At 43.0% G+C, this 27,646-nt stretch overlaps 1 protein-coding gene across 1 annotated transcript in view; it reads left to right on the top strand.

Moving 5' to 3' along the window:
* LOC121287874 (unconventional myosin-VIIa-like) overlaps positions 1–27,646 on the top strand; it is a 217,143-nt gene that overhangs the window by 103,027 nt on the left and 86,470 nt on the right. The window contains exons 30-35 of the mRNA XM_041205870.1: positions 5,404–5,631; positions 6,211–6,375; positions 12,273–12,390; positions 24,328–24,454; positions 25,569–25,747; positions 27,418–27,599. Coding sequence (XP_041061804.1) covers positions 5,404–5,631; positions 6,211–6,375; positions 12,273–12,390; positions 24,328–24,454; positions 25,569–25,747; positions 27,418–27,599 — 999 coding nt within the window. The remainder of the gene's footprint in view (positions 1–5,403; positions 5,632–6,210; positions 6,376–12,272; positions 12,391–24,327; positions 24,455–25,568; positions 25,748–27,417; positions 27,600–27,646) is intronic.

Here is a 27,646-nt window from a genome sequence, read left to right as displayed (position 1 = left end):
CTTCGCCTGCCCGTCAATCTGTTAATTCTTTTAATTGATATTTAAATGGCCTTAACAGGCCTTTGACAGTTCGGCAGGTGCACAGCTAACTCAGGTGTGCACCCGCCGAACCGAAGATCTGAATGACTCTTGGTGACATTGGGACGCATACCTGACATCTTTGCACGTCATTTTACGCATCGGCAAGCAGGCCCGCCCACTCACGCCGACCAGAAAATTCAGACCATGATATCATTGCTATAACGGAAACTTGGCTTAAGGAGGGGGAAAAATGGCAGCTCAATATCTCTGGATATAGTTTTCAGACAGGACAGAGGGGGGGATAAAAAAAGGTGGGGGTGTAGCATTATTGGTTAAAGAATCAGTTACAGCTGTGAGGAGGGATGATATACTGAATGAGGCATCAAATGAAGCCATATGGGTTGAGCTCAGAAATAAAAAAAGGGGCAGCCACACTGTGAGGAGTGTACTATAGACCCCCAAATAGTGGAAGGGAGTTAGAAGAGCAGATATGTAGGCAGATTTCTGAGTGCAAAAACAACAGGGCTGTAATAGTTGAGAACTTCAACTACCTTAATATCAATTGGGTTATGAACACTGTGAAGGGCACAGTGGACACAATATTCTTGAACTGCATTCAAGAGAACTTTTTTAGCCAGCACATAAGCCCAATGAGAAGGGGTGCAATTCTAGATTTAATCTTAGGAAATGAAGCTGGGTAAGTGGATGAAGTAGCAGTGGGTGACCATTTTGGAGATAGTGACCATAATACAGTTAGATTTAGCATCATTATGGAAAAGGACAAAGATAGAACAGGAGTAAAAGTTCTAAATTGAGGGAAGACAAATTTTGCGAAGCTCAGAGGTGAGCTAGCGAGAGTGGACTGGATACAAATATTAGAAAGGGATAAGTGTCAAATCAGTGGGAGGCATTCAAAAGCGAGATTCTATGGGCACAGTGTAGGCATGTCCCCACAAAAAAAAGGGTGATGCTGCCAAATCTAGAGCCCCTGGTTATCCAGAAGCATACAGGGCAAGATAAAACAGAAAAGAAAGCTTATGACAGTCACAAAAGACTTAATACTGTAGAAAGCCTTGAGGAGTATAGAAAGTACAGGGCTGAGGTAAAAATGGAAATTAGGAAAGCAAAAGAGAAGATAGAAAAAAATATTGGCAGGTAAAATCAAAGAAAACCCAAAGATGTTTTACCAGTACATTAAAAGCAAGAGAATAACTTAGGAAAGGGTAGGGCCTATCAGAGATGTACATGGTAACTTGTGTGTTGATGCTGAAGATGTGGGCAGGGTTCTCAATGAGTACTTTGTCTCCATCTTCACTAAGGAGAAGGATGATGCAGACAATCTAGTTAATGAGGAGGAGTGTGAAACATTAGATGCAATAAGCATATTGAGAGAGGAAGTACTGGAGTGATTGACATCTTTGAAGGTGGATATGTCACCAGCCCCGGATGGATTGTATCCCAGGCTGGTAAAGGAAGCCAGGGAGGAAATAGCAGATGCTCTGAGAATCATTTTCCAATTCTTACTAGATACAGGCGAGGTGCCAGAGGATTGGAGTCTGCAAATGTACCATTATTTAAAAAGGCCATTTAAATATCAATTAAAGGAATTAACAGAACTGCCTGTCCATGGGTAGGATGAGGTTTCATGAAGGTTTTTAAACTTTAATAAAAATTTTTATTAAAATTCATAGGCATTGCTCATGTGACACTGTCACGAGGGGACATGTCCGAATAATTTTTTAAACATTTTTTATTGACTGATAATGAAATTAAACTCCAGATGTGGTCTCACTAGTGCTCTGTACAACTGAAGCATAACCTTCCTACTTTTGTATTCAATTGCCCCCGCAATAAATGATAACATTCTATTAGCCTTCCTAATTATTTGCTGTATCTGCACACTAGCCTTTTGTGATTCATGCACTAGGACACCAAGATCTCTCTGCACCTCAGAGCTCTGCAATCTCACACCATTTAGATACTGTGCCTCTTATTCTTCCTGCCAAAATGGTCAATTTCACATTTTCCCACATTATTCTCCATTTACCAGATCTTTGCCCACTCACTTAGCCTATCTATATCTTTTTTAGCCTCCTTATGTCCTCTTCACAACTTACTTTCCTATCTATCTTTGTGTCATCAGCAAATTTGGAAGCCATCCCTTCAATCCCTTCATCCAAGTTATTTATATAAATTGTAAACAGTTGAGGTCGCAACATTGATTCCTGTGGCACACCACTTGTTACATCTTACCAACCTGAAAAAAAAAACATTTATGTCTACTCTCTGTTAGCCACCCAATCTTCTATCCATGCCAATGTGTTACCCCCTACACCATGAGCTTTTATTTTCCGCGATAACCTTTTATGTGGCACTTTATTAAATGCCCTCTGGAAATCTAAGTACAGTACTTCCACCAGTTCCCCTTTATCCACAGCATATGTTACTTCCTCAAAGAAGTCCAATAAATTGGTTAAACATGATTTCCCTTTCACCATTAGTACAATGTTGGAGATGACGAGTCCCAAGCAGCTCTGCCTTTGTCCAAAGTTGGCCGGTGCAGACATATCGTCCACCAATCCTTTGTGTTGGCTTGGCTGGAATAGTTATACAATACAAATCACATTCCTGGATGATGAGTAGGCTTTGTCCATTGAAACAGCTTAGGATCTTCTAGAAACCAGTATGTGATCAGTTGCAGCCAATTTTATCAGCCCAGCAATTGTCCATTTTGAAAAACAGAAAAAATAATTTTATAAAGTAGCCAGGCTGAAGTAGATACATAGATATTTTCCTTCCTGTCTCCTGGATATGACACACCTCTTGGGATTGGTGGTGGGAGAGGAAGGGGATGTGTGGAGCTGGTAATTATCAACCATAACTTTTAAATTCTAAGATTAGTTATAAATGGCCCTATTTGGATGCACTTTATTAACATTATTAATGGGCTAGTTCCAGCTAGCGGATTGGAACTGTCACCCACAGCGTTGGGGTTTTGGGTGTTAAGGATATAATGAGCTTATGGGTTTTAAATAGTGGGTCCATCCTAATGTCTGCCCATTGGCATCAGAATTGGAAACGCCTTCCCTGGATCAATCACTCCCACATTTTTAACTTGGTTAACGATATGTCTTTAATCTAGGGCCTGGACTAGTTCACCAACAAGAAGATTATATTTTATAATCCAGTTCAATCACACACCCATGTTCTGAGATGAGTGTTTCTACCTTGGACTCTTGACATGGGACTTGCTTCTTAGACAGACAGTAGCCATACCCTGGTATCTGCTTAACACTTTTCTATTAATACTACTTTTAAACAGGTTACAGAGTAGGCACATTGCTCCCAGCAATGATTCCAACCTCTCTCTCTCTCGATACAGCCTAACACATGACTGACTGATGTCAGTAGTACATCATTATTTACATCATACATTAGCATATCCCATCTGTTAATTCTTTATACCAAAAGCCAGATTTGAAAATCCTGCCTTAAATTACAGCAAATGGAATACTTTAATTGCTAAACTTTCCTTCAATAAGCTATTTTTTTCTTTTTTTGAAAATGTCCTTTTCCTCATAGCAACTTCTCCTATAAGGCTGGTCCAGCACCTCTCTCACTCCTCACTTGATGGGCAATATGTCTTTCACTAAACACCTAAAATCTCTAAGTTGCAACCTCTAGACTGTCTGATGTGCTGTATTTCAAATAAGAAATTAAATCTAAGATCCCTTCAACTCTCTTGGGCAGAAGTAGAAGATCCCAATGCATTCCCAATTGTGGAGAGATAGTGGCATAGCGGTCATGTCACTGGACTAGTAATCCCAGAGGCCCGGGCTAATGCTTTGGGCGCACATGTTCAGATCCCACCACGGAAGCTGCTAGAATTTAAATTCAATTAATAAATCTTATATATAAAGCTAGTCTCAGTAGTGCTGACCATGACAATTATCATCGATTGTTGTAAAAATTCATCTGGTTCACTAATGTCCTTTAGGGAAGGAAATCTGCCATCCTTATCTGGTCTGGTTCACATCTGATTCCAGACACGCAGCAATGTGGTTGACTCTTAACTGCCCCCTGAAATGGCCTAGCAAGGTCAGCTCAAAGGCGATTAGGGATGGGCAACAAATGCTGGCCTTGCCAGTGATGCCCACATTCCATGAAAGAATAAAAAAAATGAAGAAAAGTTCTCCTCACTGTCCTCAACCCACAAATGATATGATAATGTAGTTCATTGTTTGAGGGAGCTTGTTGTGTTCCCTGCATTACAACGTTGACTACAATCAATATGAGATGTAAAGTGCTTTTGAGCTGCCTTGAGGTTATAAAAGCTGTTATGGAAATGGAAAGCTTTCTTAGCCTTTATTTTTGGCCACTGATCCTCTAAACTTTCTTCTCTAGTTTCTCCTAAATGCCAGCAAATTTTCCTACCTGCTGTTCCTCCTCCCTACATCCTTCGTGTTGATATCCAGATTCATCACATTATTTCCAGTTTTAAATCATTCCTCCTCAGGGGTCTTAAGATCATAAGAAAAAGGAGCAGGAGTAGGCCATTCAGCCCATTGAGCTTGCTCTACTATTCAATAAGATCATGTCTGATCTGATTGTGATCTTAACTTCACTTTCCTGTCTGTCACCATAACCCTTGACTCACTTGTCAGTCAAAAATCTATCTCACTCAGCCTTGAATAAATTCAATGACCCAAGCTCCACTGCTCCCTGGGGGAAAAATTTCCAAAAACTAAGGACCCTCAGAGAAGAAAATCCTCCTCATCTGTCTTAAATGGGAGACTCCCTATTTTGAAACTGTGCCCCCTAGTTTTAGATTCCCCCATGAGAGGAAACCTCCTCTCAGCATCTATCTGTCAAGTCCCATCAGAAATCACCTCTTATTCTTCTAAATTCCAATGAGTACAGCCCAACCTGCTAAACCTTTCCTCATAAGACAACCAGGAATCAGCCTAATAAACCTTCTCTGAACTGTTTCCAATGCAAATATATTCCTCCTTAAGTAAGGAGACCAATTCTGTATGCAGTAATCCAGGTGTGGTTTCACCAATGCCCTATTCAGTTGCAGCAAGTCTTTCCTACTATTCTGTTCCACCTCCCTTGCTATAAAGGCCAACATTCCATTTGCCTTCTTCATTACTTGCTGTTCACCTCTTCAATCTTTCCTTCCTCCAATGAAGTAATGGTTTTTAAAACCCAGGACACAGGTTACACTACCATTGTTGCTGGGCGTCTCTCATGTACTCTCCAACTCCTGTCAACCCTGGCTGTACCTAGCACTATGGGGTTTGGGCAAGGGTTTTACTGCTTGTGATTGTAACTGTAGTGGTGGCCAGCTCTCACCTGGATGCTGTCTCTTCCAACTGCTAGGTCTCCTCTCTTGGGAGTGGCAGAGATCATGTGTTGGATGCCATCTCTCAGTGTGAGCAGTATGTGAAGGGGCAGGGCAGGCAGGAGCGGCATGCAGCATGGCGTCTGTTTTTCAGAAAGGAGATCTTCACGCCTTGGCACAACTGCAGTGAAGACCCAATCAGCACAGATCTCATCTACCAACAGATCATCCGAGGCATTCGATTTGGGGAATATCAGTGTGAAAAGGTAGGGTATCAAATGAGAACTGGTCTACCAAGCATTTATGATCATTATACATCCTATTATTAGCATCTCATTATCAACTCATTATTATAGGCATGTAATTTTTGCATTTATCTAAGATGCTGATGATGTTATTTGATTATAACCAATCCTTTTGACAATTTTCTTTCTCTTTCCCCACTCCCCTAAAGTTTCTCACACTTGTTGCGATACAGATAGGTCTTTGGTAGCAGGCCCTCAGTGCTTATTCTTCATTTGTGATCCGATAGACAGTGAGTGTCAAGATATTCCACTATGGGGGGCATCACAATATTGCCCCTTTCCAAAGAGGGAATTGGACAGTGATCAGGAATGGGAACATTTATTATTTTTTACTCCTCCCCTTTTTGGCTAAATTAAACTCAACATGAAACAGCTCACAAACCCTGGGAAATGCAGCCCCTGAGCCCAGTGTGGGTCTGCCCAAGTTCTTGGGACAGTTGTCTCATGGTCAGGGTGGGGCTGTTTTGGGCTGAGTGTGCTCTGTGGATACCAGGGTGTTCATCAAGCGGGTTAACACTTTTGTCACTTCAAATCCTCCAGGAGGAAGAGTTGGTGGACATCGCTGCTAAACATTACTATGTGAAGTTCGGAGCGGATGTGGAAACTGAGAAAGGAATGAAGGTCGTGCATGCCTGTATCTCCGACAAACTCTTAAAGAGAAAATCCCCAGAGAAATGGTGCCAACAGGTCACAGCAAAAGTCAAGGTACGTGAGTTACTCCAAATGTCCAAAGAGATTCAGCTCCAGGGCTGAAATTAGGATAAATGACAGAGGGATTGCTTGGCAACTGTGTAGTGACTGAAGCAACAGATAGCTGTCCAGATGAACCCCATCAGTGCTGAATTACTATTGCCACCTTCAATTGCAGTTGCAACTTGGTGCTCATACCCTCAGCATTTTTCAGTCACTCCTGGATATGTTCAGCAAAGTGGAGATGCCAACCAAAACTTAAGAATTAGAAAGGTCAGCCGCTCCGAATGGCCAGATCAAAGGTCACAGCCAATCTACTGCTGACCCTTTCATTCAGGATTTTTTTTTTTACATATTCAGTCACGGGAAATGGGCTTCACTGGCTGGGACAGCATTTATTGCCCATCCTTATTTGCCCTTGAGAAGGTGGTGGTGAGCTGCCTTCTTGAACCACTGCAGTCCATGTGGTGTAGATACACCCACAGTGATGGTAGGAAGGGAGTTCCAGAATTTTGATCCAGCGACAGTGAAGGAACGGTGATATATTTCCAAGTCAGGATGGTGAATGACTTGGAGGGGAACTTCCAGGTGGGGGTGTTCCCATCTATCTGCTGCCCTTGTCCTTCTAGGTGGTAGTGGTCGTGGGTTTGGAAGGTGCTCTATTGAGCCTGGGTGAATTCCTGCAGTGCATCATGTAGATGGTACACAGTGCTGCTTCTGTGCTTCTGTGGTGGAGGGAGTGAATGTTTGTGGATGTGGTGTCAATCAAGCAGACTGCTTTGTCCTGGATGGTGTCCAGCTTCTTCAGTGTTGTAGGAGCTGCACTCATCCAGACAAGTGGGGAGTATTCCATCACACTTCTGACTTGTGCCTTGTAGATGGTGGAAAAGCTTTGGGGAGTCAGGAGATGAGTTACTCGTCGTACGATTCCTAGCCTCTGTCCTGCTCTAGTAGCCACAGTATTTACATGGCTAGTCCAGTTCCTTTCCTGGTCAATGATAATCCCCAGCAAGTTGATAGTGAGGGATTCAGTGATGGTAATGCCATTGAACATCAAGGGGCAATGGTTGGATTCTCTCTTGTTGGAGATGGTCATTGCCTGACACTTGTGTGACGCATATGTTACTTGCCACTTGTCAGCTCAAGCCTGGATATTGTCCAGGTCTTGCTGCATTTGGACATGGACTGCTTCAGTATCTGAGGAGTCGTGATTGGTGCCGAACATTGTGCAATCATCAGCGAACATCTCCACTTCTGACCTTATGATGGAAGAAAGGTCATTGATGAAGCAGCTGAAGATGGTTTGGTCTAGGACACTACCCTGAGGAACTCCTGCAGTGATGTCCTGGAGCTGAGATGACTGACCTCCAACAACCACAATCATCTTCCTTTGTGCTAGGTATGACTCCAACCAGAGGAGAGTTTCCCCCCTGATTCCTAACGACTCCAGTTTTGCTCAGGCTCCTTGATGCCACATTCAGTCAAATGCTGCCTTGATGTCAAGGGCAGTCACTCCACCTCACCTTGGGAGTTCAGCTCTTTTGTCTATGTTTGAACCAAGGCTGTAATGAGGTCAGGAGCTGAGTGGCCCTGGCAGAACCCAAACCGGGCATCAGTGAGAAGGTTATTGCCAAGCAAGTGCTGATTGATAGCACTGTTGATGACCCCTTCCATTACTTCACTGATGGAGAGTAGACCGTTGGGGCAGTAATTGGCCAGGTTGGATTTGTCCTGCTTTTTGTGTACAGGACATACCTGGGCAATTTTCCACATAGCCGGGTAGATGCCAGTGTTGTAGCTGTACTGGAACAGCTTGGCTAGGGGCAAGGCTAGTTCTGGACCACAAGTCTTCAGTACCCAATGTTGTCAGGGCCCATAGCCTTTGCAGTATCCAGTGCTTTAGCTGTTTCTTGATATCATATGGAGTGAATCAAATTGGCTGAAGACTGGCATCTGTGATGCTGGGGACCTCCGGAATAGGCCAAGATGGATCATCCGCTCGGCACTTCTGGCTGAAGATTGTTGCAAATGCTTCAGCCTTATCTTTTGCACTGCTGTGCTGGACTCCCAGACTTAAATGTATTCAATGATGGAGCATCCACAACCCTCTGGGGTAGAAAATTCCAAAGATTCACAGCCCTTTGAGTGAAGAAATTTCTCCTCACCTCAGTCCTAAATGATTGGTCCCTTATCCTCCACGTGCCCCCATGTTTTAGATTCCCTGACCGGTGGAAACAATCTCTCAGCGTCCATCCTCTCAAGCCCCTTCAAAATCCTGTAGGGTTTAATGAGATCATAGAAAATAGGAGCAGGAGTAGGTCATTCAGCCCGTCGAGCCTGCTCTATCATTCAATATGATCATGTCCGATCCTCTATACCCCTCTCCCCATACCCCTTGATGCCTTTAAAGTCTAAAAATCTATCTATTTCCTTCTTAAATATATTCGGTGACTTGGCCTGCACAACTTTCTGTAGGGTAGAGAATTCCATAGGTTCACCACCTTCTGAGTGAAGAAGTTTCTCCTCATCTCAGTCCTAAAAGGTCCATCCCATATCCTGAGACTGTGACCCCTTGTTCTAGAACCCCCCCCAGTCAGAGGAAATATCATCCGTGCATCTAGCCTGTCCATCCTTATAAGAACTTTATATGTTTCAATGGGATCTCCTCTCATTCTTCTAAATTCCAAAGAATATAGGCCTAATTTACTCACCCTCTCATCATATGTCAACTCCCTCACCCCAGGGACCAATCTAGCGAACCTTAACTGTACCACCTCCAATATAAGCATATCCTTTCTGAAATACGGAGACCAAAACTGCACACAGTACTCCAGTGTTGTTTCATCTGTGTGTGTGTCTCAGTTGTGTTTATATCTCTTTGCAGCCTCTGTGTCCTCCTCATAGCTTATCTTTCCACCTAGTTTGGTATCATCAGTAAACTTAGATACATTACTCTGTCTCTTCACCTAAGTCATTAATGTCGACTGTAAATTGCTGAGGCCCCAGCACTGATCCTTGTGGAGCCCCACTATTCACTGGCTTGCCAACTTGATAAAGCCCCATTTATGCCCAGTCTCTGTTTTTTATCCATTAACCAATCCTCTATCCATGCTAATGTATTACCCCCAACTTTATCTTGCCTATTAATCTTATGTGCAGCACCTTTACTGAATGTTTTTTGGAAATTCAGGTAAACTTCTTCCAGGTATCTACTCTACCAGTTACATCCTCAAAAAATCCTAATGAATTTGTCAAAAGGATTTCCCTTTAGTAAAACTATGTTGACTTATTCTAATCATACAAAGCTTTTAAATGTGTTGTTTAGACTTCCTTAATAATAGATTCCAATATTTTCCCAATAACTGATATTAGGCTAATTGGCCCATAGTTCACTGTTTTCTCTCTCCCTCCTTTCTTGAAAGGCAGTTTAACATTTGACAACTTCCAACATAATGGGGCTGGTACCGAATCTAAGGAATTTTGGAAAATCATAGCTGCAGAGATAACAGATGTGCTGGCTATCTCTTTTAGAACCCTAGGATGTAGGCCAACAAGTCCTGGAGATTTGTCATAATTTAGTCCTTTAAGTTTCTCCAGTACTTCATCTTTGCTGATATTAATTTCCCTAATTTCCTCACTCTTTTTAGCCCCTATGCTATCATCTATTCCTGGTATAGAATATGTTTCTTCTACTGTGAAGACAGGCACACAATATTTGTTTGTTGCCTCTATCATTTCCTAGTTTCCCATGATAATTTCTCCTGCCTCTGCTTCTAAGGGACCAACATTGCTTTAGATACTATCTTCCTTTTTATATATTTATGAAAACTCTCCAATATGTTTTATGTTTTTGCCTGGTTTATTCTCATTCTATTTTTTCTGTTTTTATCAACTTTTTGATGGCTCTTCTCTGGTTCCTAAAACACTCCCAATCCTCACACTTGCTATTATTCTTTGCAACATTATAAGCCTCTTCTTTTAATCTAATACTTTCCTTAAACTCCTTAGTAAGCCATGGATGGATCCTTCTTGCTGCATTTTTGTTTCTTCAATGGAATGTCTTTTCATTGAACATTTTGAATTGTTTCTTTAAATGTTTTCCCACTGTTTATTTACCACCATATCTTTCAGTCTCTTTTCCCAATCAACCTTAGCCAGCTCTCCTCTCATACCTATGTAATTGGCTTTGCATAAATTTAAGATTCTTGCTTGTGATTGGAATATGTTCTTTTCAAACTTAATCTGGAATTCAATTGTATTATCATCACTATTTCCCAATGGATCTTTTACTATGAGATTACAAATTAACTCTGCCTCATTGTACAATAATAAATCTAAAATAGCTTAATCCCTGGTCAGTTCCTCAAAATATTGTTCCAGAAAATTATCATGAAAATAAAACTCATCTTCCAAACTATCTTTGCCAATTTGATTGTCCCACATTATATGAAGATTAAAGTCCCCTGCAATTATTACATTGCCTTTGTTACAAGCCCCTATACTTTCTTGTTCAATGTTCTGTCCAACAGTATTGCTGCTGTTAAGGGGCCTATAAAATATCCCCATCAGCGTTTTCTGACCCTTTCCATTCCTAATCTCCACCCATATTGATTCTACTTGCTGATTTTCTGAGCTAAGGTCCTTTCTCATGTAGATGACTGCTAAGGCCAATCTGTGCTAAGAAGGCTCTGCTGCAGATAGTACAGAGTACTGCTGACTATTGTATTTTGGATAAGCTACTGGCTCAAGATTTCCTCCTTGTGTTTTTCACTCTTGACTCTGATGTACACTTGCTTTTGAAAGAGGCCGCACCCTTTTTTATTGGGTTGGATCAGGTGCAGCTATCCTGGGTGACCATATTTGTTCGGGCTCCTCCAGAGGCACCCAGGGTGCATGCCTGGAACTGGCAGTAAGCTCCAGTCCATAGGCAAATCAGAAAGTTTAAATATCTGTTTCAGATACCTTTGTGGAATTGGTCTGCGAATGACTGCAGTTTGTGCTGTGTGTGATGGCTAGTTCTCCAGGGGCTCACCAGCTAAACCTGTGATAGTTAAAGACACTGCTGGGGACTGCCCCGAGCCTACCCAGTTTCCCCCTAGTAAAGAAAATAACTACTTTGTGTGCAGGTGAAGGTGAAGGTGCAGGCGTGTCAGCCCCCTTTCTCCCCGGCTCCAATATTAAACCCATGAACCCCTGCTAACTACCATTTGCTTTCTCCCACTCACCTGTTCCTCCTCTACTAATTGTTCTGATTGCTTCTAAAAAGAGAGACATTTGGCAAAACTTTCCTTCCTGCACTCGTCAGGACAAATGCAAGAATGCCAGATTTCAAACCGCTTTTAAAAAGAGAGACATGTTGCCAAAACATTTCTTCTTGCACTCATCAGGACAAATGCAAGAATGCCAGATTTCAAACAACGACAGCAATATATGTTACAAGGGAAAAGGGTGCAGATTAGTTGGCAAGTTGACTCTGATTGACCAGGGTGTTGCCAAGGAGAAAGCAATGGGGAAATATAGGATCCCCAGGATCCCGGGTAATTAAAAAAAGGTGCAAGCCTTGTACATATTCCTTTTGTTTGCAGAGGACGAGTCCCCATATACGATTGTATGTCACTTGTAACAAGCATAAATGAGCCTTGTTATGAGCACAACGGATTATCTTAAATTGGTTGTTATTGTAGCTATTAGCGCATTCAGGTTTGTTCAGCAAGCGCTGTCCAATTGCAGAATCACATCTAACAGTAGAAGTTTTATTTTGAGTTTTGCAAGTACAGGCTGGTTGAGTACGGTCTATACGCTGCCTATTATAAACAACTGAAGAAACCTGCTGTTCTCTGCCTGACTACCTGTTCCATGTATGTAAATCAGTTTCACTGAATCTTTACTGATCTCTTGTCTTTTTGTTCAAGGACTTGTTCATCAGTGAGAGGCCCAGCGCACTTAAATTAGAAGAACAGCTGGTTGATTTTGCTCGCATGAAGTGGCCTCTCCTGTTTTCCAGGTTTTTTGAAGCTGCAAAATTCTCAGGTACTGAGTGCTACTGTGTGTGTTTGTGTGTTAAAACCACATCTTCCAGGGCAATAATTTCTTTTAAAAATTTGGAAGGACAGTACATTATTTGTACACTTGGTATTTTTATTTAAAAAGGTCATAAGTTCACCTTTGGACTGGGAACAAACATACCTTTTCCAAGAAATCACATGACCAGCATGGTACTTGAGAGGGGGAAGAACTGGGTGCGTTTGCACTGCAATTACTTTAATTGATGGGGAGAAAAACCTGTGTAAAGGCAAAGACCTGGTGATTTGCTGGAAGTCACTTAAGTTTGAATTTGTTCTTGCAAACTCAGTTGGGACTGAACTGGGAGGGGAAAAAGTTGCCCAGCTCACACTCTTTGCCTTGCCTGAAACCATGTGATTATCAGTATCCAGCTAAGAATCCTCATCTCAGTGGAACTTGTCTGTGTTTGGAAACCCAAGAGGCTGAGACAAGAAGGATTGATTTGGCTCTATGTTCTTCCACGTCCAAGCTCCGTTGGTGAGAACTTCCAGGCCTTAACTAGGACTAATGATCTGTCTTTGCTCAAGGGTGCTCCAGATTGACAGCGTGGAAACCCTGAAAACTTTATCCTTTTTTATAAAGTCTAGCCTTCAGCTACCTGTGTCTGCAGAGACCTCTGTCTATTTGTCCTTTGTTTGTTTGTGTGTGTGCTGGGGAATTTGAAGGGATAGATAGTTATCCTTTACGATTGTGTGTTAACCCTTTCCTGCAACTTTTAAAAAAAGAAGTTTTGTTTTATAATAAATCAAATCATTGCAAACATACAAAATAGGAGCAGAAGTAGACCATTCAGCCCCTCGAGCCTGCTCTGCCATTCGATAAGATCATCGCTGATCTGTTTGTGTTTTGAATTCCACATTCCCATCTATCCCTGATTGATTTCCTTGCCAAACAAGAGTCTAAGGTTATCTACCTCTGCCTTAAAAATATTCAATGACTCTGCCTCCACCAACCTTGGAGGCGGAGAGTTCCAAAGCCACACAACCCTCTGAGAAAAAAATTTCTCCTAATCTCCATCCTAAAAGGGCAACCTCTAAGTTTAAAACAGTGCCCCCTAGTTCTGGACCCACCCACAAGAGGAAAGATCCTTTCCGCATCCACTTTGTCAATACCGTTCAGGATCTTATGTACTTCAATCAAGTCACCCCTCACTCTTCTAAACTCCAGTGGAAACAAGCCCAATCTGTCTAACCTTTCCCCATAAGACAACCCACTCATTCCAGGTATCAATCTAGTAAACCTCCTTTGAACTGCCTCCAACGCACTTACACCCTTCCTTAAATAAGGAGACCAAAGCTGCACACGGTATTCGAGATGCAGTCTCACCAATGCCCTGTATAAGCATAACATCCTTACGTTTATGTTCAATTCCTCCCATAATAAAGGATAGCATTCCAGTACCCTTCTTAATTACTTGCTGTACCTGCATAATAACTTTATGTGACTCAGGCACTAGAACAGCTATATCCCTCTGCACCTCAATTCTGCAGCCGTTCTCCATTTAAGTAATACTCTGCTTTTATATTCTTCCAGCCAAAGTGAACAACTTCACATTTTCCCACATTATATTCCATCTGCCAGATTTTTGCCCACTCAACCTATCTATATCTGTCTGCAACCTCCTTAAAGTCCTCTTCACAACATACTTTCCTACCTACCTGTATGTCATCTGCAAATTTAGCCACAATGCCATCGCTCCCCTCATCTAAGTTGAGGGCACAGCACAAATCCCTGCAGGACTCTACTTGTCACATCCTGCCAATCAGAAAAAGACCCATTTATGCATACTCTGCTTTCTGCCAGCCAGCCAATCTTCTATCCGTGTAATATGTTACACCATATACAATGAGCTTTTATTTTCCACAATAACCTTTGATGTGTCACCTTATCAAATACTTTCTGGAAATTCAAGTACAACACATCTACAAACTCCCCTTTATCTACAGCGCATATTACTCCTTCAAAGAATGCCAATAAATTGATTAAACACTATTTCCCTTTCACAAAATCTTGCTGCTTTTTCCCGATTACCTTGAGTTTCTCTAATTGCTCAGCTATAATCTCCTTAATGATCGATTCATCTCTAACTATTGTACCAATGCTACCCTTGATCAACAGTGCTACCCCTCCACCTTTACCTAGCTTCCTAGTCTTCTTGACTATCATATACCCCTAAATATTCAGGATCCAATTCTTGTTATCCTGCAGCCATATCTCTGTAAATGGCTATCAGATCATATTTATTTACCTCAATGTGTGTTATCAATTAATTTACTAATGCTACACACATTTAGATACAGAGCCTTTAGTTTTGTCTTTTTGTTATCTTTGTAACATCCAATCCTAACTGTTGCTGTAATTTTTGCTTTTATCTCTGTCTCTGCCTGCTATTCTCTGACTCTCATTTCCCATTTTACTATTATAGTTTCTTGCCTTGAATCTACCCCATGATTTGCCAAGCTTGATCCCTCACCCTGCTTTGTTTAGTTTAAAGCTCTCTAATTCCTTAGCTATGTGATTTGCAAGAACACTCATCCCTGCACAGTTCAGGTGGGGACCATCCCAACAGTACAGCCCCCACTTTCCCCAGTACTGATGCCAATGCCTCATAAACCAGAACCCATTTCTTCCACACCAGTCTTTGAGCCACGCATTCACTTCTCTAGTCTTATTTGCCCTCTGTCAGTTTGTCTGTGGCTCAGGTAATAATCCAGAGATTATTACTTTTGAGGTTCTGCTTCTTAATTTGGTACCTAACTTCTCATACTGACTATGCAGAACCTCTTTCTTTTTCCTGCCTATGTAATTGGTACCTTCACAGACCACGACAACTGGATCCTCCCCCTCCCACTGCAAGTTCCTCTTCATGAGCAGATGTCCCAAACCCTGGCACCAGGCAGGCAACACAGACTTCTAGACTCTCACTTTTTGCAGTCCCCCTCACTATACTATCCCTTACTACCACTACATTCCTTTTTGCTCCCCCTGCTTGAAAAGCTTCCTGTACTATGGTCAGTCAGCTCATCCACTTTACAGACCTCGCTTTAGTCCACACAGGTTGTGAGCACCTCACACCTGTTTGACAATTACAAAGTCTGAGGCTCCTCCACTACTGTCTGCTCAGTCCCATTATCTGCCTCACTCACAGTTACATCTTCCTGTCCCTCACTGCTGACCAGAACAGATGACCCAATCTAAGAGGCATGACTGTATTCTGAAACAAAGTGTCCAGGTATTTCTCTCCCTCCCATATGTTGTGCAGTGTCTGCAGTTTGGCTTCCAGATCAATAATCCCGTGGGAAATTCCTCTAGCTGCTTAGACTTTCTGTAGACGTGTTTGTCATGGATCGCCTTGGCTTCCAAAAGCACTCTCATTACACAGCTGCAATGTTACTTATGTTATTTAGTTAACTTATTTTAATTACTCACTTAATGAACTTAGAATAATCCCTATGTATATCATACTTTTCCCCTGTGCACTGAATTCTCATGTGAACCTAATTAGCTACTCACTCGGTCTCTGTCTCTCTCAGGTGTAGCTGCCTGTCTCCTCACGCACCCCTTACTGATCATGGGATTTGGAATAGCCTGTCGCTTTTATAGACCCTCTGAGTCACTAGCTAGTTTAGCTTTCTGCTACAGTAATTAACACCACTTGAACCAACTGCTTTCAGGGATTGACAGATAACTGCCACTTCATATAGTTCTCTGTTTAACAAGCTAACCCAATTTATTTGAAGGTTAGTACTATGTCAGATCTAGATTCTTAATCTATAGTTAAAACCTAAAAAGAACTTACCAGAAATTACCACATGAACCTAATTTGCTACTCATTCAGTCCGTCTCACTCTGGCATAGTCACCTGTCTGCTCGCACGCCCCTTACTGATCTGAGTTTATTAAAAGAAGCCTAGTTAAAGTCTCTTTTATTCTGGGTCTAACAGTATCGAAGGCAAACAATTGGCCATTTTGGTGAGTGAATTAAACTTTTAAACTAATGGTGCGACCTGGGAGCAGTGAGGCTAGATAAAGTATGCAGTCCTCCCATCCAGTTTGTAACAGAGTGTATGAGTGCATTTAGGAACATAGGAGCAGGAGCAAGCCATTCAGACCTTCAAGCTTGCTCTGCCATTCGATACAATCATAGCTGATCATCCACTTCAATGCTTTTTTCCCCAGACAATCCTCATATCCCTTTATGTCAATAGTATTTAGAAATTTGTCAATCTCTGCTTTAAATATACTCAATGACTGAGCTTCCTCGGCCCTCTGGAGAATTCCAAAGATTCAAAACCCGCTGAGTAAAAAAATTCTCCTTATCTCAGTCCTAAGTGGCTTCTCCTCTATTTTAAAAATGTGGTCCCTTGTTCTAGGCTCTTTAGCCAGGGAAAACATCTACCTGCAATCTACCCTTTCGATCACTTTAAGTATTTTGTAGGTTTCAATGTGATCACCTCTCATTCTTCAAAACTCTAGAGAATACAGGCCCAGTTCCCCCAATTTCTCTTCATAGGACAGTCCCGCCATCCCAGTAACAAATCTGGTGAACCTTTGTTGCACTCCCCCTATGGCAATAACATCCTTCTTAAGGTAAGGGGACCAAAACTGCACACAGTACTCAGGGTGCAATGTAACCAAGCTTCTATACAATTGAAGCAAGACTTTGCTACTCCTGTACTCCAATCCTGTGGCGCTAAAGGCTTTCATACCATTGGCCTTCCTAACTGTTTGCTGTACCTGCATGTTAGCCTTCAGTGACTTATTAATGAGGACATCCAGGTCCCTTTGTACAGCTACACTTTCTAATGTCTTAACATTTAATAAATACTCTGTTCCTCCTACCAAAGTAACCTCACATTTTTCCATATTATGCTACATCTTCCATGTTCTTGCCCATTCACTAAGCCTGTCCAAATCCCCTTGAAGCCATTTTGTATCTTCTTCACAACACACATTCATACCGAGCTTTGAGTCATCCATGAACTCAGAAAAACTATATTTGGTCCCCAGATCCAAATCATTGATGTATATTGTAAACAGCTGGGGTCCAAGTACTGATTCTTGCGGTATCCCAGTAGTCACAGCCTGCCAACACAAGAATGACCTGTTTACTCCTACAGTTTTTTCTGCCTGTTAGCCAATCCTTAACCCATGTCAGTATATTGCCTCCTATCCCATGTGCTTTAATTTTGCCAATCAACCTCCTGTGGGGGACTTTATCAAAAGCCTTCTGAAATTCCAATATATTACATCCACCGACTCCCCTTTATCAATTCTGTTCATAACATCCTCAAAAAAACTCCAGTTTCATCAAAAATGATTTCCCATTCATAAATCTATGTTGACTATGCCCAATCAGATCATTATTATCCAAGTGTCCATTTATTGCATCCTTTATAACAGATTCCAGCATTTTCCCTACTACTGATGTAAGGCTAACAGGTCTATAATTCCCTGTTCTCTCTTCCTTCCTTCTTAAATAGTGGGGTGACACTTGCTACCTTCCAATCTGCAGGAACTGTTCCAGAATCTATCAAATTTTGGAAGATTATCACCAATGCATCCACTATCTCCATAGCTATCTCTTTCAATACTCTGGGATGTAGAATATAAGATCCTGGGGACTTATCAACCTTCAGTCCCATTAATTTCTTCAACACAACCTTCTTACTAATACTCATTTCCTTCAATTCCTCATTCTCTTGGATCTCTAATTCTGGGAAATTTCTTGTATCTTCCTCAGTGAAGGCAGACACAAAGTAATCATTTAGGTCTCTATTCTCCATTATAAATTCTCCTGACTGCCTGTATTGGACCCATATTTGTCTTAGCCAAATGTTTCCTTTTTACGTACCTGTAGAAGCTTTTTTTTTGGTAGTTTTTTCCCCAATTTACGTTCATTTTCTATTCTCCCTTTATCAGTTTCTTGGTCCTCCTTGCTATATTCTAAAATGCCCACAATGCTCAGGTTTACTACTATTTCTGGCAACTTTATAGGCCTTACCTTTTAATGTTATACAATCCTTGACTTCCTTTGTTAGCCGTAGTTGACTGAATTTATTTTGGTGTTTTTGTGGCTTGAAGAAATGTACAATTGCAGTGGCATAGTGGTATTGTCGCTGGACTAGTAATCCAGGGTAATGCTTTGGGGACCTGGGTTCAAATCCCATGGCAGATGGTGAAATTTGAATTCAATAAAAACGTGGAATTATAAGTCTAATGATGACAATCAACATTGTTGTAAAAACCCACCTGGGTCACTTACCTGGTCTGTGCCTACATGTGATTCCTGACCCACAGCAATGTAGTTGACTCTGAAATGGCCTAGCAAGTGCATCAAACGCTAAAAAGCCTCAAAGGTGACGGGGGCACCAGAAACAACAAACTCTGTCGACCATGCAAAGTCCTCTTTACTAACATCTGGGGTCTTGTGCTAAAATTGGGAGAGCTGGCTCAGACTAGTCAAGCAACAGCCTGACATAGTTATCCTCAAGGAATCATACAGTCAATGTCCTAGACACCACCATCTCCATCCAGTGAGACAGGACATACCCAGCAGAGGTGTCAGCACAGTGGTATACAGCCGGAAGAGAGTTGCCCTAGGAGCCCTCAACAGCGACTCCAGACCCCATGAAGTCTCTTGGCATCAGCCCAAACATGGGCAAGGAAACCTCCTGCTGATTATCATCTACTGCACCCCTCTACTGATGAAGTAGTGCTCCTCCTTGTTGAACACCACTTGGAGGAAGCACTGAGGGTAGCAATGGCCACAGAATATACTCTGGGTGGGGGACTTCTTGTCCAGCACCAAATGTGGCTCGGTAACAACCCAATGACCGAACCGTAATGGACATAGTCGCTAGACTGCGGCAGGTTGTGAGGGAACCAACAAGAGGGAATAACATACTTGACTTCATCCTCACAAACCTGCCTGCCATAGATGCATCTGTCCATGGCAGTATCGGTAGGAGTGACCACCGCACAGTCCTTGTGGAGATGAAGTCACGTCTTCACAATGATCACAACACCATGCTAAAATGGGATAGACTTCAAACAGATTGAGCAACACAAGACTGGGCAACCATGAGGTGCTGTGGGCCATCAGCAGAATTGTACAATCTGTAACCTCATGGCCAGGCATATACCCAACTCTACCACTACCACCAAGCCAGGGATCAACCCTGGTTCAACAAAGAGTGCAGGAGGGCATGCCAGGAGCAGCACCAGGCATACCTAACAATGAGGTATAAACCTGGTGAAGCTACAACACAGGACTACTTGCATGCCAAACAGCATAAGTGATCAAGTGACAGACAGAGATAAGCAATTCAACAGCCAATGGATCAGATCTAAGCTCTGCAGTCCTGCCACATGTAGTCTTGAATGGTGGTGGACAATTAAACAACTCACTGGAAGAGGAGGCTCCACAAATATCCCCATCCTCAATGGAGGAGCCCAGCACATCGGTCCAAAAGATAAGGCTGAAGCACTTGCTACAGTCTTCAGCCAGAAGTGCCAAGTGGATGATCCATCCTGGCCTCCTCTGGAGGTCCACAGCATCACAGATGCTAGTCTTCAGCCAATTCAATTCATTCCACATGATATCAAGAAATGGCTGAAGGCACTGGATACTGCAAAGGCTATGGGCCATGACATTGTTCTGGCAATAGTACTGAAGAATTGTGCTCCAGAACCTGCCACTCCACTAGCCAAGCTGTTCCAGTACAGCTACAACACTGGCATCTACTCAGCTACGTGGAAAATTACTCAGGTATGTCCTGTTCACAACAAGCAGGACAAATCCAATGTGGCCAATTACAGCCCCATCAGCCTACTCTCGATCATCAATAAAGTAATGGAAGAGGTCATCAACAAGCTGCACTTGCTTAGCAATAACCTGCTCACTGATGCTCAGTTTGGGTTCCAGCAGGGCCACTCAGCTCCTGACCTCGTTACAGCCTTGGTTCAAACATGGACAAAAGAACTGAACTCCCGAGGTGAGGGGAGAGTGACTGTCCTTGACACCAAGGCCACATTTAACCAAGTGTGGCAACAGGAGTCCTAGCAAAACTGGAGTCGATGGGAATTGGGGGGAAAACTCTCTGCTAGTTGGAGCCATACCTAGCACAAAGGAAGATACTTCTGGTTGTTGGAGGTCAGTCATCACAGCTCCATGACATCACGGCAGAAGTTCCTCAGAGTAGTGTCCTAGGCCGAACCATCTTCAGCTGCTTCATCAATGACCTTCCTTCCATCATAAGGTCTGATGATTGTACAATGTTCAGCACCATTTGTAACTCAACAGATACTGAAGCAGCCCATGTCCAAATGCAGCAAGACCTGGACAATATCCAGGCTTGAGCTGATAAGCAGTAAATAACATCTGTGCCACACAAGTGCCGGGCAATGACCGTCTCCAACAAGAGAATTTAAACATTGCCCCTTTACGTTTAATGACATTACAGTCACTGAATCTCCCACTATCAATATCCTGGGGGTTAACATTGACCAGAAACTGAACTGGACTAGCCATATAAATACTGTGGCTACAAGAGCAGGTCAGAGGCCGGGAATCTTGTGGCAAGCAACTCAGCTCTAGACTCCCCGAAGCCTGTCCACAACCTACGAAGCACAAGTCAGGAGCATGATGGAATACTATCCCTTTGCCTGGATGAGTCCAGCTCTAACAACACTCAAGATTCTTGATGCCATCCAGGACAAAGCAGCCCGCTTGATTGGCACCCCATCCACAAACATTCACTCCCTCCACCACCGACGCACAGTAGCAGCAGTGTGTGCCATCTACAAGATGCACTGCAGAAACTCCCCAAGGCTCCTTAGACAGCACCTTCCAAACCCATGACCATTACCATCTAGAAGGACAAGGGCAGCAGATACTTGGGAACTCCACCATCTGGAAATTCCCCTCCGAGCCACTCACCACCCTGACTTGGAAATATATCGCAGTTCTTTCAGTGTCGCCGGATCAAAATCCTGGAACTCCTTCCCTAACAGCACTGTGAGTGTACCTACACCACATGGACTGTAGGGGTTCAAGAAGGCAGCTAACCACAACCTTCAAGGGCAATTAGGGATGGAAAATAAATGCTGGCCCAGCCAGCGAAGCCCACATCCCTTGAATGAATTAAAAAATATAGTTCTTTAAAGACTATCCATTGCTGATGTACCATCATACCTTTTAATGTATTTTTCCAATTCACCTCAGCCAATTTGCCCCTCATACAGTCATCATTTTTTAATTCAAATTTAACACCCTGGCTTCAGATTGAACTATCTCACTTTCAAATGGAATGTAAAATTTTATCATATTATGGTCACTCATCTCTGAAGGTTCTTTCACAAGAAGCTTATTAATTAGCCTCTTCTCTTTACATAATACCAGCTCTAAAATAGCCTGTTCTCTCACTGGCTTCTCGACAAACTGCTCTAGAAAACCACCCCTAACATACTTCAGAAACTTGTCGTCCACAGCATTAGTACTCATTAGGTTTACCCAGTCTATATGCAGATTGAAGTCACCCATGATTACTGCATTGCCCATGCTACATGCTTCTGTAATCTCCTGATTAATACCATGCCCCACACTACCACTACTGTTTGGTGGCCTTGAAACGACTCCTATCGGTGTTTGTTGCCCTTCGCTGTTTAGGAAACAAAGCTCCCCCCAAACAGATTCCACATTTTGTTCTTCTGATCAGAGATCCTCCCTTCCTAATGTACTGATCCCATCCCTTATTTCAGCGCAACACCACCTCCTTTTCCCTTTTGCCTGTACTTACTAAATGTTGAATGCCGTTGAATATTCAGTTCCCAGTCTTGGGCACCCTGTAGCTACGTTTCCATAATGGCAATTAGATAATTCTCATTTACCTCTATTTGTGCCTTTAAATCATCTACCTTGTTGCGAGTGCTGCATGCATTCAGGTAGAGTGCCCTTAACTTTGTCTTTTTGACATTATGCTGAATTCTGTCTAGTTGATACTCACTTTTGTTTCACTTGCCTTCCAATTTTGCTTTCTACTTTTCTACTTCCTGTTACCAGCTTTATTTCTTTCCAATTTGAGCTACCCCTCAGGTTCCCAGTGCATTTGACAAGCTAGTTTAAACCCTCCCCAACAGCACTATCAAATCTCCCTGTGAGGCTATTAGTCCCGGTCCTGTTAAGGTGTAACCGGTCCATCTTGTACAGGTTCCACCTGCCCAGAACCAGTCCCAATGCCTCAGAAACCTGACTTCCTCCCACCCACACCAGTTCTCCAGCCACATGTTCAATTGATCAATCCTCCTATTCCTATGCTCACTAGCACATGGCACTGGGAGTACTCCTGAGAGTACTGCTTTTGAGGTCCTGCTTTTTAATTTCCTTACTAACTCCATAAAATCTGCTTTTAGGACCTCATCCTGCCACCTACCTATGTCATTGGCACCTATATAGTCCATGACCTCTGGCAGTTCACCCTCCCCAGAAGGATGTCCTGCAGCTGCTCCATGATATCCTTGACCCCTGGCAGCAGGGAGACAACAGACTATGGTTACAGCTGCAGAAATACCTGTCTGAACCCTGACTATCAAACCCCCTATCACTATTGCTCTTCCAATTCTTCCTCCCCTCCTGTGCACTGAGCCCCGTGATGCCACGAACTTGGGTCGGGCTGCTCTCCCCTGAAGAACCATCGCCCTCACCAATATCCAAAATGGAAAACCAATTAGCAAGCAAGATTAATTCAGGGGACTCCTGCACTACCTGCCTGGATCTCTTAGACTGCCTGGCAGTCACCCATTCCCTCTCTGTTTGTAATCTGTGGTGTGACCACTTCCTTGAACATGCTATCCATTCAGTTCTCAGCTTCATAGGTGCACAACAGTGCCTCCAGACACCACTCAAGTTCTGAAACCCAGAGCTCAAACTTCTGTAGGTGGTGACACTTTGTGTAGATCCATTCATCAAAGACACATGGTGCATCCATGGCTTCCCTCGTACCGCAGAATGCATATTCCACTCAGCCGAGTGAACCTGCCATACCATAACTTTTAAAACTATTTTTTACAATTAGAATAAGTAGAATAACTTACCAGTTACCCACCAATCAGCTCCTTCCCCTGTACCAAAGTAAGAGACAACTACTTGAAACTGAAAAGGGGGTGAAAAAGAAAGGACTCCCTCACAGCACTGAGGACCTCCTGTTTTCATACTTTCTGAAAAACAACTGGTTCAACCTTCTGAAAACTAATTTAAGCTAGCTACTTAATTAACTAGTTGCAGCTGCTCTTGGAGAGCATGTATTCCCCTATTTAAAGCTGGAAGAAACTCAACTTCTCTAAATTTAAGAAGTAATTTTTAGTTGATTGCTGAATCAAAGGAAAACAAACTAGCTTCAGATAGAAATTAACCCTTAAAACTCCCTCATTCTCCAGCTCTCAGGTCAGTGTGGCTGTGTGTGCATGTGCATAGTTACATGTGCAGATATGTATCTGTGCTGTGTTTGTGATTGTGCACATGTGACCAAACAGAAAACAAAAACAGAGTGAGCCTGTGTTTCTGCTCCTGATCACTGTTTCTTTGGATATTCAGCAAGAACAATAACAGGCTTCATTGTGATGCCTGCCCATGGTCAAACAGCATGCTAGCCTTCAATGTCGAGGCTCACACAAAGCAAATGGGGGAGATACCGAAGGGCAGTCTCTATAGGTGGAATCCGTTCCTCATGCGAGCATTATTGGACATGGAAAAAATGAGAAAGACTGCAGGCTTATAAAATTAGAAAAAGCAGACTGCTGGTTCCTGACCAGACAGTCAACAGGGGGATTAAAGCAAGGCTGAGCCCTCTGCGGTGGCAAACAGCTTCAACAGTAAACAGTAACACAAACTCTTGTTCTCTTACAGGACCCACCTTACCAAAGAACCAGCTAGTTGTAGCGATTAACTGGGTTGGCATCAGCTTTGTGGACAAGAATGAGAAACTCCTTTTGAAACGGTCGTACCTAGAAATTACTGGAGTAAACACAATCAGGTGAGAGGTCAAATGGAGCTTTATTCCACCCAATGCCTGCGAATCTCTCCATCTCTACATTCTAGCACTTTCTTCTCTTTCAACAGCGCTGTACTGTTGCGCACCCCCCACCACACCCCTCCTCCACCCTCCACTGTTAATAGGACCCAACCCAACCCAACTGGTGAAGCTGAAACTTCACAAGATGCAGAGCTTTTCTTTATTGAGAGAGTTTATTGACTTGTTCAGCCTCTCAGCTCTCCTCACACTCAGCCCAGTGTCCCAGCTATCCTCTAGTTTTTTTGTGCTCAGACAATTAATACCCATCATTTGTTTCTCTTAACCTTAACAATGTAATTGATTTGACGTTAACATCCACCACTCCACCATCAGTAGAAAATCTTCAGTCACCGCACCCCTAAACCCTGGAATTCCCCTCCTAAATCTCCCCTCTCAATACCTCTTTCCTTACCTTAAACAACAGTCTATATTGGTGTTAGAGCAATGTTTGTGGTGTAGTTCGAGGTCTGTCAGGCTAAGTAATAGGGTAGAGGGTAGCACTGAAAGAGGCAATCAAGGAGAATATTGATCAACGATGTTAAACCCTGTAGAAAGGCCAGAGGGTATGAGGACCGTCAACCCCTCTCTCAGGTGGTCAAATGGTGATTTTTGAGTAGGTTATCTTAGTGCTGAGTTTGGATTGGAACTTCAATTGGAGAGATTCGAACAAGTCAAATGATGGTGAGATGGATGAGTACTTAATGACACCTTAGAGAAATAAGTGGAGGCCAGAGATTGAGTGGCCGACTGCAAGGATGGAGACATCAATGGTTAAGATTGAGGTTTGAAAGGGTTGCAAACTAAGCTTGAAGATAGGGAGAGGGTGACAAAGGTTGGCAAACATAGTGCCACGAAGGGTTAAGCTGGGTAATCATAAGCTGGGTTAGAAGCAGGGTGGAGGGTACATCTGATGAGCTTCCTGGAGGGGAAGAAAACTTTGTTGGGAAATTCCCGCTTCTTGTGGTATGACGAGCAATTTGTTTTTGTACTACTCTGATGATTGTGGTTTTGGTTTGCATTTTTTTTTGTTGCTTGTGGTTTTATTCTGCCTGCTAATGTGTGCTGTTCCACACAGGGCTTCAAAGCAATTTGGCCAGAGTGTCACAATGACTACCCTACAGGGGGAGGAATACATTCTGACATCAGGATATGCTGCAGACATTGCCGATTTGATAGTCATGTTCCTGAATGGTTTGAAGATGAGATCGCAGTATGCAGTAACACTGTACAGCAGCTCCAAACAAGGTACAGGGAGTCACCCTCCAGCTTATTTGTGTTTCTACAGTAGTACGACTGAATGTTCCACCAGAAATTCAATCGGTTTTCCATTGCCCCTCAAGGCAGACAGATGCGGCAAATGGGTCTGAGATCAAAACCCACTAGTGTGACTGTATTGCCCTCTGGCCGCAGATACTGGCAGTGACCACCACCCAAATATGGGCAGATGCATTCAAATAACATGCCAGCTGTGGCTCAGTTCTCTTGCCTGTAGATTCAAGTCCCACTCCAGAAACCTGAGCACATAATCTTGGCTCACACCTCAGTGCAGTACTGAGAGAGTGCTGCATTATCGGAGGCACCATCTTTCAGACAAAACATCAATCGAGTCCCCACCATCCTTCTCGGGAGATGTAAAATATTCCATGGCACTGCTTTGAAGAAGGGCAGGGGTGTTACTCCAGCCCTCCACCCCGCCTACCTGCCACTTGGTCAATATTCATCCATTGAATTACATCCCAAAAACAGATCATCTGGTCATTATCATATTGCTGTCTTGTAGCAGCTCACTGTGCACTGTGTTTCCTACGTTACAACAGTCACTACACTTCAACAGTACTTAGACACGATACTTAGACATGATACTGTGAATAATGGAAATACTCAGGTTAGGCTGCATCTGTGGTTAGTGGGATGAATTTTCCTGGCCCCGTAGAGGTCAGTTAGGTTGTGGGATCGAGAATAAAGTTGCTAAGTAGTGCATTAGGATGGTTACCCCATGTGTTCCCACAACCGAGCACTGGAGTCGGGGTCATCACAGAAGTGGCTAGTCACCCAGTATTGGCAGGTAATCAATTAAGTCCAATATTCGGCTAGTTAGGAGAAGGTTGATGGCCCCCACGGGATCTTCCCTATTGTGGGCACCTGGTGCCCTCCTCCCCACCCATGCCCAGCTGAGGCCAGAGCCCGATAGGTAACTGGAGACGGCCACTTGGCAGCAGGCTGAGAGAGCCATCAACACATCCTCTTCATCACAACAACAAGGGCCTACTGGGGTTCAACAGCCACAGGTGTAATGGCAGGTCATCCTTTAGACCAGATTCCCTCTCCACATTCAATGGTCTGACAGCTGTGGCCACGCTTTCCTTTTAAGATTTCAGAAGACTTCAGAGAGCGCCTCCATGTTGTCAGCTGTCTGTCTCAGTGGGTATGGAGACAGAGTAAGGACGGGGGGGAGATCGAACAACAGCGAAAAGCTGTGAAAGGGCAGGAGGCAAGAGAGAATAAATGATATTAAAAAGTACTAAATTGGCTGTAAATACTTTGGGACATTCTAAGATTTTGAAGTATGTTATCTAATTGCAAGTCTTTCTTTTTGTGTGCAGGATTATCTATTGCGATTGTCTCTTCAGCCTGACTGTTCTCTCTGCCCTGTTTGTCCCTACAGTTTAACCCTTTGTCTCTGCTGTGTCTGTCCAAACAGTCTAATTCTATGTCTGCCCCAATGGTTGAACTGTTTTTCTACTTTTGTGCTCCAACAGTCTAATCCGAACCCCATTACAGTCCCTATCATGTAACTTGATCTCCGTTTCAGTTTCTAAAATTTAATTCAGTCTCTGTTACAGTCCCTATAATCTAACTCTGTTCCATTACAGTCTGGGTTTCCTATGCAGTTGTTAACTTGCTGCTCATTTTTGCCATTCCAGAGGACCCTATATTCCTAAAATATGAGAAGGGTGATTTGATAAAGTTGATTGGAAATGAGGAGATTACTCAGGATAATGGCTGGATTCAAGGACGGAATGAACGCACTGAGAAAATAGGAAGCCTCTCACTGGAATCTGTCTACATTGTTCCAACTCTTGAGAAGCCATCATCAAATGTGATGGTACGTTAATTTATAATTCCACTGGTGCACCTTATTCCATTGAGAGC

Source organism: Carcharodon carcharias, chromosome 2 (assembly GCF_017639515.1).
Source record: "Carcharodon carcharias isolate sCarCar2 chromosome 2, sCarCar2.pri, whole genome shotgun sequence".
NCBI classification, from domain to species: domain Eukaryota; kingdom Metazoa; phylum Chordata; class Chondrichthyes; order Lamniformes; family Lamnidae; genus Carcharodon; species Carcharodon carcharias.
Note: the sequence above shows the minus strand (reverse complement) of the source record. Positions and strands in the feature narration are given on the sequence as shown.